This window comes from Acipenser ruthenus, chromosome 3 (assembly GCF_902713425.1).
Source record: "Acipenser ruthenus chromosome 3, fAciRut3.2 maternal haplotype, whole genome shotgun sequence".
NCBI lineage: Eukaryota > Metazoa > Chordata > Actinopteri > Acipenseriformes > Acipenseridae > Acipenser > Acipenser ruthenus.
In genome coordinates, this window is record NC_081191.1 from 1,484,162 (window position 1) to 1,497,764 (window position 13,603).

Genomic DNA, 13,603 nt, shown 5'->3' on the forward strand with positions numbered 1-13,603 from the left:
GCCCACTTAATGAGGTTTTCCATGTGTGTATGTGTACATTATTAAATACATAAAACCAATTTGAAAAGTATTCCAACCATTGGCCCTATATTCAAGATTGCCTTTAACTGAACCACCCAAAAAGGAAAGCAACATTCAACTCTGACATATAGTACCACAGTATATGCATGTCATTTTCTCTGCTGCTTCAGCTACATCCTCTAATGGCTGGCAGCAGAATATCTGATGAGATACTGACGCAATATCAGCAGTGTCTTCCTTCGTCAGCAGACAGATTCAGCGGGATGCAGATAAGACAGAAGCCAGCAATTTGAATGTGGCTCCATACTGATCCCCTTTGATCTTTCAGCTGACAGTGTCTGACATTTTCTGTTTTCATATAAGCATCGCTATTCTTCAAATGGCTAAACCCAGCGGGGATTTTATTAGTTGTAGCCAATCCATGCCACTAGCAATGCGCTTTTTTTGATCTATACTATAATCATATCAGAAATTATGTTCATAAAATAACGCTGGTGGCTTTGGTTTACAGCCCAACTCTTTGTAGTATGGTTCTTCCTTTAATGACACCGATCTACTTACGAGAGTGGGGGGGGGGGGGGGGGTCTATCTTTGAATCTTTTTCTTGACAGTTTCACAAAGTGTCTGTGCTGCTGATTATACTGTCTGATGGATGAACCGCTCGTAAATCTGCAGATTTAATTGGTATCGACAGGGTATAATTAGATAGCTGAGAACTCAGTAAGTATCAATAACCTTTCCTTTAGAGGAGCATCACATGTTGTTTACTTGCTGCCTCTAGCCTCCAAAATGTCATGACACCACTATAATGACCTGTTTTCTAAGTACTGGATCCTTGTATACTCAGGCCAGATTCTGTTCCTTAACATCTTGCAGGCCTATTTAACCATTTATATATGTATATATGGTGTTAACAACACTATTTGAAAAAAAAATGTAGACACATCTTTCTTTTAACACAATCCCGGACTGAGTTTATAAAACTCCCAGCAAACTCACTCTGTACCTAGTCAACTAGCTAGAGAGTCAGCTGGGGTCATACTGCAGCTGGAACGCACAATACAGTGCTTCACCTGTTTCTAACTGTTACTTGTATTCTGTGATAATTCAAAATGCTTTGACATATTAATGCAGTTGATTCAAGTAAAGAAACTGGCAATCACACGTAGGTCAACAATAAAAAAGAAAATGTAGTGGTTACTCTATGACAAAACCAAAATGCTTCAAACTGCTCTTGGTTAAAATCTAAAAAAAAATTAAATAAAATAATAAAAAAATAATGTAAATCATTCTCAAGAATAGGAATGTTGCCCTTTCATAAAATGATACTAGGACACATTTTTTTGGTTCCTTTTAGAAGATATAAGCATAAGCAACTCATGTCTTGATCAAGTATACATGCACCCACCCATTATGTGTCTGTTTAATTTAAAAACGATGTGTAATATCGTTTCGAGTCAATAACGCATGCAGTTTCTACACAATAAAGAGCTGCTTTCTTCTTGCTTAGCACTAAAACCTGGTTCAGTCACATACTAAGCTATGAAATGGTTAAACTGCAAAGCAGTATAAACGTGGCAGTTCCAGGTAAAAAAAAATTAAATAAATGCAGGAAGCAGCATGACAGTTGTTGAACAAATGTTACCTGCATGCAGAGCAAGGCAAACCCAGACACATGACTGTGATCAAAAGGGGCCCCCACAGTTAAACAGACCAATTATGAGATCCCCCCACGGGTGGCTGGTATAAAAACCCGGAAGAAGGGACAAGAACACTCTCATTAGAGTTTATAGCTAAATTAACATTATAGCTGAATTAACATTATTTAAGCTCACACCCTCCCATAAAGGTAATAGGGAGCACATGAAAAATCCTGTTAAAATACAGTATTAAAAAAGAACAGAAAACCTTTTGGTTATTTTTTCTTTTTTAATATTGCATTATAAAATGTCAAAAATTAATATGTATTAACAGTGAATCATGGGGGTTCTGGGATACTCTGCAAATTGATGCAGCACTGTCTGTGCAATCCTGGCAAAGGCCTGTCAGTCCTGAAATACTAAATAAAGAATAAATATCACACTGCTAAAGTGTTTTCAACATCTGCTAATCCTTACGATTGTTTAACTTTGCAGCTATACTAACACACTCTTTAACTTTGGAACTGTACTAACACACTGTTTAACTTTGGAACTATACTAACACACTGTTTAACTTTGCAACTGTACTAACACACTGTTTAACTTTGGAACTGTACTAACGCACTGTTTAACTTTGGAACTATACTAACACACTGTTTAACTTTGGAACTGTACTAACGCACTGTTTAACTTTGCAACTGTACTAACACACTGTTTAACTTTGCAACTGTACTAACACACTGTTTAACTTTGGAACTATACTAACACACTGTTTAACTTTGCAACTGTACTAACACACTGTTTAACTTTGCAACTGTACTAACACACTGTTTAACTTTGGAACTGTACTAACGCACTGTTTAACTTTGGAACTATACTAACACACTGTTTAACACGGGAACTATACTAACACACTGTTTAACTTTGGAACTATACTAACACACTGTTTAACTTTGGAACTGTACTAACACACTGTTTAACACGGGAACTATACTAACGCACTGTTTAACTTTGCAACTGTACTAACACACTGTTTAACACGGGAACTATACTAACACACTGTTTAACTTTGGAACTATACTAACACACTGTTTAACTTTGCAACTGTACTAACACACTGTTTAACTTTGCAACTATACTAACACACTGTTTAACTTTGGAACTATACTAACACACTGTTTAACTTTGCAACTGTACTAACACACTGTTTAACTTTGCAACTGTACTAACACACTGTTTAACACGGGAACTATACTAACACACTGTTTAACTTTGGAACTATACTAACACACTGTTTAACTTTGGAACTATACTAACACACTGTTTAACTTTGCAACTGTACTAACACACTGTTTAACTTTGGAACTATACTAACGCACTGTTTAACTTTGCAACTGTACTAACACACTGTTTAACTTTGCAACTGTACTAACACACTGTTTAACTTTGGAACTATACTAACACACTGTTTAACTTTGGAACTGTACTAACACACTGTTTAACTTTGGAACTATACTAACACACTGTTTAACACGGGAACTATACTAACACACTGTTTAATTTTGCAACTGTACTAACGCACTGTTTAACTTTGGAACTATACTAACACACTGTTTAACTTTGCAACTGTACTAACGCACTGTTTAACTTTGGAACTATACTAACGCACTGTTTAACTTTGCAACTGTACTAACACACTGTTTAACACGGGAACTATACTAACGCACTGTTTAACTTTGCAACTGTACTAACACACTGTTTAACACGGGAACTATACTAACACACTGTTTAACTTTGCAACTGTACTAACACACTGTTTAACTTTGGAACTATACTAACACACTGTTTAACTTTGGAACTGTACTAACACACTGTTTAACTTTGCAACTGTACTAACACACTGTTTAACTTTGGAACTATACTAACACACTGTTTAACTTTGCAACTGTACTAACACACTGTTTAACTTTGGAACTATACTAACACACTGTTTAACTTTGCAACTGTACTAACGCACTGTTTAACTTTGGAACTATACTAACGCACTGTTTAACTTTGCAACTGTACTAACACACTGTTTAACACGGGAACTATACTAACGCACTGTTTAACTTTGCAACTGTACTAACACACTGTTTAACACGGGAACTATACTAACACACTGTTTAACTTTGCAACTGTACTAACACACTGTTTAACTTTGGAACTATACTAACACACTGTTTAACTTTGGAACTGTACTAACACACTGTTTAACTTTGCAACTGTACTAACACACTGTTTAACTTTGGAACTGTACTAACACACTGTTTAACTTTGGAACTATACTAACACACTGTTTAACTTTGGAACTGTACTAACACACTGTTTAACTTTGCAACTGTACTAACACACTGTTTAACTTTGGAACTATACTAACGCACTGTTTAACACGGGAACTATACTAACGCACTGTTTAACTTTGGAACTGTACTAACACACTGTTTAACTTTGCAACTGTACTAACACACTGTTTAACTTTGGAACTATACTAACGCACTGTTTAACTTTGCAACTGTACTAACGCACTGTTTAACACGGGAACTATACTAACACACTGTTTAACTTTGCAACTGTACTAACACACTGTTTAACACGGGAACTATACTAACACACTGTTTAACTTTGCAACTGTACTAACACACTGTTTAACTTTGGAACTATACTAACACACTGTTTAACTTTGGAACTGTACTAACACACTGTTTAACTTTGCAACTGTACTAACACACTGTTTAACTTTGGAACTGTACTAACACACTGTTTAACTTTGGAACTATACTAACACACTGTTTAACTTTGGAACTGTACTAACACACTGTTTAACTTTGCAACTGTACTAACACACTGTTTAACTTTGGAACTATACTAACGCACTGTTTAACACGGGAACTATACTAACACACTGTTTAACTTTGCAACTGTACTAACACACTGTTTAACTTTGCAACTGTACTAACACACTGTTTAACACGGGAACTATACTAACGCACTGTTTAACTTTGGAACTATACTAACACACTGTTTAACTTTGCAACTGTACTAACACACTGTTTAACTTTGGAACTATACTAACGCACTGTTTAACTTTGCAACTGTACTAACACACTGTTTAACTTTGCAACTGTACTAACACACTGTTTAACTTTGCAACTGTACTAACACACTGTTTAACTTTGGAACTATACTAACACACTGTTTAACTTTGCAACTGTACTAACACACTGTTTAACTTTGCAACTGTACTAACACACTGTTTAACTTTGCAACTGTACTAACACACTGTTTAACTTTGGAACTATACTAACGCACTGTTTAACTTTGCAACTGTACTAACACACTGTTTAACTTTGGAACTGTACTAACACACTGTTTAACTTTGGAACTATACTAACGCACTGTTTAACTTTGCAACTGTACTAACACACTGTTTAACTTTGCAACTATACTAACACACTGTTTAACTTTGGAACTATACTAACGCACTGTTTAACTTTGCAACTGTACTAACACACTGTTTAACTTTGCAACTGTACTAACACACTGTTTAACTTTGCAACTGTACTAACACACTGTTTAACTTTGCAACTGTACTAACACACTGTTTAACTTTGCAACTGTACTAACACACTGTTTAACTTTGCAACTGTACTAACACACTGTTTAACACGGGAACTATACTAACGCACTGTTTAATTTTGGAACTATACTAACACACTGTTTAACTTTGGAACTATACTAACACACTGTTTAACTTTGCAACTGTACTAACACACTGTTTAACTTTGGAACTATACTAACGCACTGTTTAACTTTGGAACTATACTAACGCACTGTTTAACTTTGCAACTGTACTAACACACTGTTTAACTTTGGAACTATACTAACACACTGTTTAACTTTGCAACTGTACTAACACACTGTTTAACTAACACACTGTTTAACTTTGCAACTGTACTAACGCACTGTTTAACTTTGCAACTGTACTAACACACTGTTTAACTTTGGAACTATACTAACGCACTGTTTAACTTTGCAACTGTACTAACGCACTGTTTAACTTTGCAACTATACTAACGCACTGTTTAACTTTGCAACTGTACTAACACACTGTTTAACTTTGGAACTATACTAACACACTGTTTAACTTTGGAACTATACTAACACACTGTTTAACTTTGGAACTATACTAACACACTGTTTAACTTTGCAACTGTACTAACGCACTGTTTAACACGGGAACTATACTAACACACTGTTTAACTTTGCAACTGTACTAACACACTGTTTAACTAACACACTGTTTAACTTTGCAACTGTACTAACGCACTGTTTAACTTTGCAACTGTACTAACACACTGTTTAACTTTGGAACTATACTAACGCACTGTTTAACTTTGCAACTGTACTAACGCACTGTTTAACTTTGCAACTATACTAACGCACTGTTTAACTTTGCAACTGTACTAACACACTGTTTAACTTTGGAACTATACTAACACACTGTTTAACTTTGGAACTATACTAACACACTGTTTAACTTTGGAACTATACTAACACACTGTTTAACTTTGCAACTGTACTAACGCACTGTTTAACTTTGCAACTATACTAACGCACTGTTTAACTTTGCAACTGTACTAACACACTGTTTAACTTTGCAACTATACTAACGCACTGTTTAACTTTGGAACTATACTAACACACTGTTTAACTTTGCAACTGTACTAACGCACTGTTTAACTTTGCAACTATACTAACGCACTGTTTAACTTTGCAACTGTACTAACACACTGTTTAACTTTGGAACTATACTAACACACTGTTTAACTTTGCAACTATACTAACACACTGTTTAACTTTGCAACTGTACTAACACACTGTTTAACTTTGGAACTATACTAACACACTGTTTAACTTTGCAACTATACTAACACACTGTTTAACTTTGCAACTGTACTAACACACTGTTTAACTTTGGAACTATACTAACACACTGTTTAACTTTGCAACTGTACTAACACACTGTTTAACTTTGCAACTGTACTAACACACTGTTTAACTTTGCAACTGTACTAACACACTGTTTAACACGGGAACTATACTAACGCACTGTTTAACTTTGCAACTGTACTAACACACTGTTTAACTTTGCAACTGTACTAACACACTGTTTAACTTTGGAACTGTACTAACACACTGTTTAACACGGGAACTATACTAACACACTGTTTAACTTTGCAACTGTACTAACGCACTGTTTAACTTTGCAACTGTACTAACGCACTGTTTAACTTTGCAACTGTACTAACGCACTGTTTAACTTTGCAACTGTACTAACACACTGTTTAACTTTGCAACTATACTAACACACTGTTTAACTTTGGAACTATACTAACGCACTGTTTAACTTTGGAACTATACTAACACACTGTTTAACTTTGCAACTGTACTAACGCACTGTTTAACTTTGCAACTATACTAACGCACTGTTTAACTTTGCAACTGTACTAACACACTGTTTAACTTTGGAACTATACTAACACACTGTTTAACTTTGCAACTATACTAACACACTGTTTAACTTTGCAACTGTACTAACACACTGTTTAACTTTGGAACTATACTAACACACTGTTTAACTTTGCAACTATACTAACACACTGTTTAACTTTGCAACTGTACTAACACACTGTTTAACTTTGGAACTATACTAACACACTGTTTAACTTTGCAACTGTACTAACACACTGTTTAACTTTGCAACTGTACTAACACACTGTTTAACTTTGCAACTGTACTAACACACTGTTTAACACGGGAACTATACTAACGCACTGTTTAACTTTGCAACTGTACTAACACACTGTTTAACTTTGCAACTGTACTAACACACTGTTTAACTTTGGAACTGTACTAACACACTGTTTAACACGGGAACTATACTAACACACTGTTTAACTTTGCAACTGTACTAACGCACTGTTTAACTTTGCAACTGTACTAACGCACTGTTTAACTTTGCAACTGTACTAACGCACTGTTTAACTTTGGAACTGTACTAACGCACTGTTTAACTTTGCAACTGTACTAACGCACTGTTTAACTTTGCAACTGTACTAACGCACTGTTTAACTTTGGAACTGTACTAACGCACTGTTTAACTTTGCAACTGTACTAACGCACTGTTTTGGGTGGACAAGAGGAGGTGAAATGGAAGACTGGCATATTTTACAGTTCACATCTAAGACGCACTGAATCTGCTTCACATAACTGCTGCTATATATATATATATATATATATATATATATATATATATATATATATATATATATTTACAAACAGCATGGCCATCTGGGTGCATTTTTATTTGCATTCTACATCAACAATGATGGATTCTGTGCTGGTGATTGTGTCTAAACATTTAACATTGCACTAAAGATTGTTTTAAATACACGCACAATACCCTGAACATATTAGTTATTGCTTTTAGTGTCTCTAGTCAGAATAATTAAAATCTCATATAGCTCTGTTGGCATGTAATTAACTCAGATATTAAAATGCTGCAAGCTGCAGGTGTCTGCAGCTGATGGCATCTAATCTTCTTCCCAGAGAGAGAGAAAGAGGGGGCGTAGTTCGGCTTACTTTAGCTGTATTGGTCTTGTCTGCATGACAGTCTCATATGTTATCTGTGTACATCAAAATATGATTGCCCATAACCCATTGGACAATGTTTGTTTTTCATCTGCTGACACAGACCAGGATCAGAGAAATGGCATGTTCATATAGCCCATTTGACACATTGATATTGTTCATATTGAGCTTCCATCATCTTCTGTAACTTCTTGTGATAAAGTGAAGAACTGTTGTTTTAATAAATCATGCTTGTCTCCCATCAAGTCGGCAGGCCAGGAGAATTAATATAACCATCTGAGAATTTCTTTTTGATAAACAGTTTTAATGAGTATGGGATCTATGCAAATGTTCTAAGCAGAAGCAGATCTAAATACACATCACTGAGATAATTACATTCTGAGAACCCAGGTTATGAAAATGAACCAACTAACCGTGCACATCTGAGTCATTGCAGTGCATTTAGTCTGTAAAATATCATATCAGAGGGTCTATTACTAAGCTCAGTTGTGTCTTATAAATCTCCAATGGGAGTCGTATTTACACCCCTGTACTTACAGTATATACAAATCCCTGATACAAGCGCCCAGTGGGGTTATTGCAGATGAGGTGTTTTTTGAGGGATGTGGAAGGAGCCAGAACTTTGTAACACTTGCTTACAGGGTCACTAACACGCTGCTTCACTGGATGTGATCCGGGCCCTTTGAAATGTCACACTTCTTTTGCTTGACTGCTCATGCATTTGTGAGCAAAGACAATGTCAGGTTAATAAGAAACTTCCATCTTTAGAATAAACGTTTTAAAGATGTGCATATATTTGTATTTTTTAGGTTTTACAGTCTTTAACTCTGTTTTAATCCAGCTGGTCCCCCTCCCCCATTAGTGATCTATGACCCACTTATTAACTACAGTACCCACAATAAAAATACAGTCAAATGAGGTTCACGTAAAATCAGGTTTACAAAACTTGTGGCAGATCTGTTGAAATCATTAAAATAGACCCCATTGTCTAACTAGTTTCCTCATTCTATTCAGATAAAGTGTAGAAAATGTAACCAGCGCAGCCCATACTGAGTTAATTATTACTCTACTTACAGTACACAGGCCTAACCTTGCAAGGGCAACCAACAGAAAGCCACTGCCACAACTTGTTGTAGTTATCCTGCAGTAATCCTAGTGGGGCACAGGAAGGAACGGTCGATAAACTAAAGCATTTTTCTGTGACTATGAGTGTGTTGACCAAAACCGATGATATTAATGCACTGCCCCAGATCTAAGTATGCACAAGCAAACTTAAAAGTGGACCTTCCCATTATATTTCATTTGTCATTTTAATTGCAGCAGCACATTTCTGGGGCACAGAATCACCAGCCACTACAGTATTCACAAAGGCAATGTATCAGAATAAAAATAGCCTGACAATTAGTAAAACAATTAGCCCCATAGTTTATTTGAATGTTATATTTTAAACCCTAAGAAAAAAAAGTGTTTAATAACCCCCCAGTGTATATCATCCGTTAGAGACATGTAACTCTGCCTGTGTATGAAGATCAAATGATGTGCCTACTTTTAAAATCCCTACATTGAGATCTAATATGGGCTAATGCGCCTTTGTATGTCAAGCATCTCATCTTAGGAATTAATTGCCCTCTTCAAAATATATTTTTAAATCACTCATAAAATATAATGTTATTTCTTGCCTATGTCTCCTGCCAGGACCCCCTTGGAAATTAAATTTATATCTCACGGGTTCTAGCCTGGTTAAATAAAGAACTTTGGTAATTTGGATAATCTTACCAAAATCACATACCAAGGTTGGCTTGGTACCAGTGTGTTATTTTCAGGGGGCTACGTCATTTTTTTATTTTTAAAAGTACAATTCTGTAGTTGTGGCACAGGTTTGCTACAGGGTCTGCTATCCTGTTGAAGCACTTGGGATGCCTGATTTTGAAAAATCTCTGTTGAAAATGTGGTGATCGTTATTGCTTTTTGACCTCCCACATTACCTCAGTTAGAAATGTCATGAGGGGGTTAAATAGGCACACCAACTAATAACAGCATAGTTTACAAAATGTGACATCTGTCATCTTTTCAGAGTAATTCATAGAGGCAGTTAAATGTGTGTCATCAATGACAGGCCTCTGTGTATGCTAAGGCTTACCTCTGTTATAACAGGTTTGCAGTATCCAGCCCCAAACATTAGGTTCTCTAAAGACATGGTGGTCTGATCTGCTCCATTTTCGACAGAACCTTTCCCCAGCAATGAGCCCTTTCCTGAACGAGTGAAACTGTGGGCAGAGATAGACAGAGGTAACAATGATTCTCTTCAAGCAATAACAACATTGAAATGCATCGCACTGTAGATTACCTCAAGGTATACCCATTGTAATAACATTTAAATAAAACGAATTATACAGAGAGAGAGAGAGAGAGAGAGAGAGAGAGAGAGAGAGAGAGAGAGAGAGAGAGAGAGAATAATAGATGGGCTTCAGTGAGTTACAGGAAAATAATTCCATCTGGGGTTTCTGTGACGGCATAAATTACGAGAACAAAGGTCGAGTAATTTATAAACTGTCACAGAAACCCGAGATAAAATTGTTTTCCTGTAACTCACTGAAGAGGCCCGTCTATTATTTTTTATAAAACATGGATACCCTTGTGATGCTAATATTAAAGAAGACGAGGTTCTGCAGTACAGTTGGATTTTTTTTTTAAAGTAGTGTTTCAGTGCTGTACAGATGTTCTCTGTCGTTATCCGTTAGTGCTTCAGCTTTATTTGGATGATTGCCTTCACCTTGTTTTAATTTCCCGTTCCTCTCCAGTTTCTCTGAGATACGAATGTACCAGCTTTATATCATTTTTTTTTTATGTTTTCTCATTTTGTCGATCGTTAATGAACATTTCTGTACTGTGGGTGTTGTCGAGTGATTGAAAACAAGACATTTTGTGTTTGAATTGAAAGTCGAATGGGTCAAAGTTCAAGGATATTTTCCTCTAGAGGAATTATCACTTTTTGACATCAATACTGTGGTATTATGCCTTTTTTCCGAATGGCTCAGGTCACAATATAGCCTTCATCCATTTTATATATATATATATATATATATATATATATATATATATATATATACACATATATAAAACAACAATTTAACAGCATGCAGAGCGTATAGAATTTTCCATTACTGCTGAAAATGCATGTGTTTACAGTCCAGAATGTATCTGTAAAGTTGGCTTTTAGCCCTCTGCTTTGGTTAAACATTTGATACATTACAGCAAACCTTCATTGACCGCAGGCTCCAACTACAGTAGTATTTTACACAACAATCTCTTAATTCACTTCATCCGCATTTTAAAATCAATTTCATCTAGATAAAGGGCAGGGGAATTCTGCAATGGAAGCAGGAGAACAAAGCCCTTGTGTATTTGCAAGGTGGCAAAAAAACCTACTGCACTCAGAGATTTCTTAACCTCTCCACTCCCGAATTCATTGTAATACTTCCTAGGACCCTGTATTTTCCCTTACTAGTTTTTTTTTAATAGGTTTTCAGACACCAATCCTATTAAAAGCATACAAAGACTTATTACACTGTAACCAATAGCAGTATTTTTATCATGTTTTCTTATTCTGTATGAGGAGTTATATTGTGTTTTCTTATACTGCAGAAACACCTTAGCTATGTAGCACACACTTTGCACACCTTGTACCACCCTTAAATGCTTACAGATTTAGATTAGGGCTAATAGTACAGTAAGTTAAGTGCTTGATTGGCAGGTGTGTCTGTACACAAGTGCTGTGTTCAGGCAATTAAAATGTATCTTCAGTAAAAACCAAGCAAGCTGTTCTACTATTAAGCGTTTCCTAACTTTTACTAGGAAGTGTTTTTTTTGTAATGTTACATACAAGCTGCTCAGTTTACTTTGTTTGAGGACTGTAGCGTTACCTGTTTTATTACAAGAATTGTGTTTCTTTTTCTCTTGTGCCCTACCTGATTAATGGTTGGTGTAAGGCAACCAGCGAAGCATGTATGGTGACGGATATGACTGAGAGGTGGAAGTAGTCAAACATGACAGGAACATGGTGGTGCAGGCCTCGCCGTGGGTGGAAGTGAAGGCCAAGAGTCCGACTGCTTATCATGGGAACTGTAGCAATGTCGCTCAGCCTGAAAAAATAAATCAGATTAGGGAACTCTGGAAAACATGTTGTTCAGATCTATGCCTTACATATTTTAAGTTTTAAAATAACGCTTTTAGTTGTTTGTGGCAATGTGGCCACGCCCTTGTGCGTAGTGTGTGTTATATGTTGTATGTTACGTGTTGCGTGTAAATGTTGGTCTATAGAGATGGTACACAGGATATAAACGGGTCTGTGTTTCAAGTGTATTTAAAAATGTAGATTTGTATTTAGGCACGAGGATGGCACAGATCACTTCACGTGCTGGTTAAAATGTAATGTGTGGTCACGGGAGTACACTTAATTAATTCACGTGCAGTTGTACCGAGATTCCAATTGAATGATTGACTAGCAATCGACTCTCGGTACAACTGCATAAAAGCAGCATGTTTTCACTCACTCGGGGTTGGGTGTTCGTGAGTGGAGAACGGGTGTAGAGAGGAAGAGAACTGAAGAGAAATAGAGTTTAGATAACAACTGCTACAGCGTGCTGGAAGTGCGAGCACGGTACTTGTTAACGTTCGTCCGCTTGTTTTGTGTGTTAGTTCGTTTTGTTTACCTGTTTATTTTGGCTCCAGTGCCGTGTCCTGTTTTGTGTTTAAAACCCTTTTATTTCGTTTAATAAACGCTGAGTGCCACCATTGCACTCAGCATTACTCATTACCACCGTCTGTCTGTGTGTTTCTTCCGGGTCTGACGTGTCACCACTCAGCCAGCCTTGTGACATTGTTAAAAAGTGTTTCTCAAAGCGAATCAGTATGAAGCACACCTGAAGTAGTTATATTATTGTTGCAATTTCAACAGAGCAGCAGTGTGTGTCGAGTTACCCATCTGTGCTGTTATTTGATTGGACCAAGTTATAAAGATGCTTCAACACATCAAAAATCAAAAACGGAAAACGTCTGTCATTCAGCCCATGAAGGTATATTTTTAAATAAAAGTTAACGTGTACCTAGTAATCATAAACCTGTACGACAACTAGGTGTGCGTGGATGCTAGCTGGGTTCAAGTCTAAACACCCATCAGAAAAAAATCACTTTCTGAATATCCATCTTAAAGGTTTGTTTGTTTTAAAAATAATTAGCAAAAACATTTA

At 36.3% G+C, this 13,603-nt stretch overlaps 1 protein-coding gene across 1 annotated transcript in view; it reads right to left on the reverse strand.

Moving 5' to 3' along the window:
* Positions 1-13,603, reverse strand: part of LOC117435408 (protein FAM135B-like) — a 96,340-nt gene that overhangs the window by 35,402 nt on the left and 47,335 nt on the right. The window contains exons 6-7 of the mRNA XM_034058530.3: positions 12,323-12,496; positions 10,495-10,621 (exon numbers count right to left, since the gene is read on the reverse strand). Of these exons, the coding sequence (XP_033914421.2) occupies positions 10,495-10,621; positions 12,323-12,496 (301 nt within the window). The remainder of the gene's footprint in view (positions 1-10,494; positions 10,622-12,322; positions 12,497-13,603) is intronic.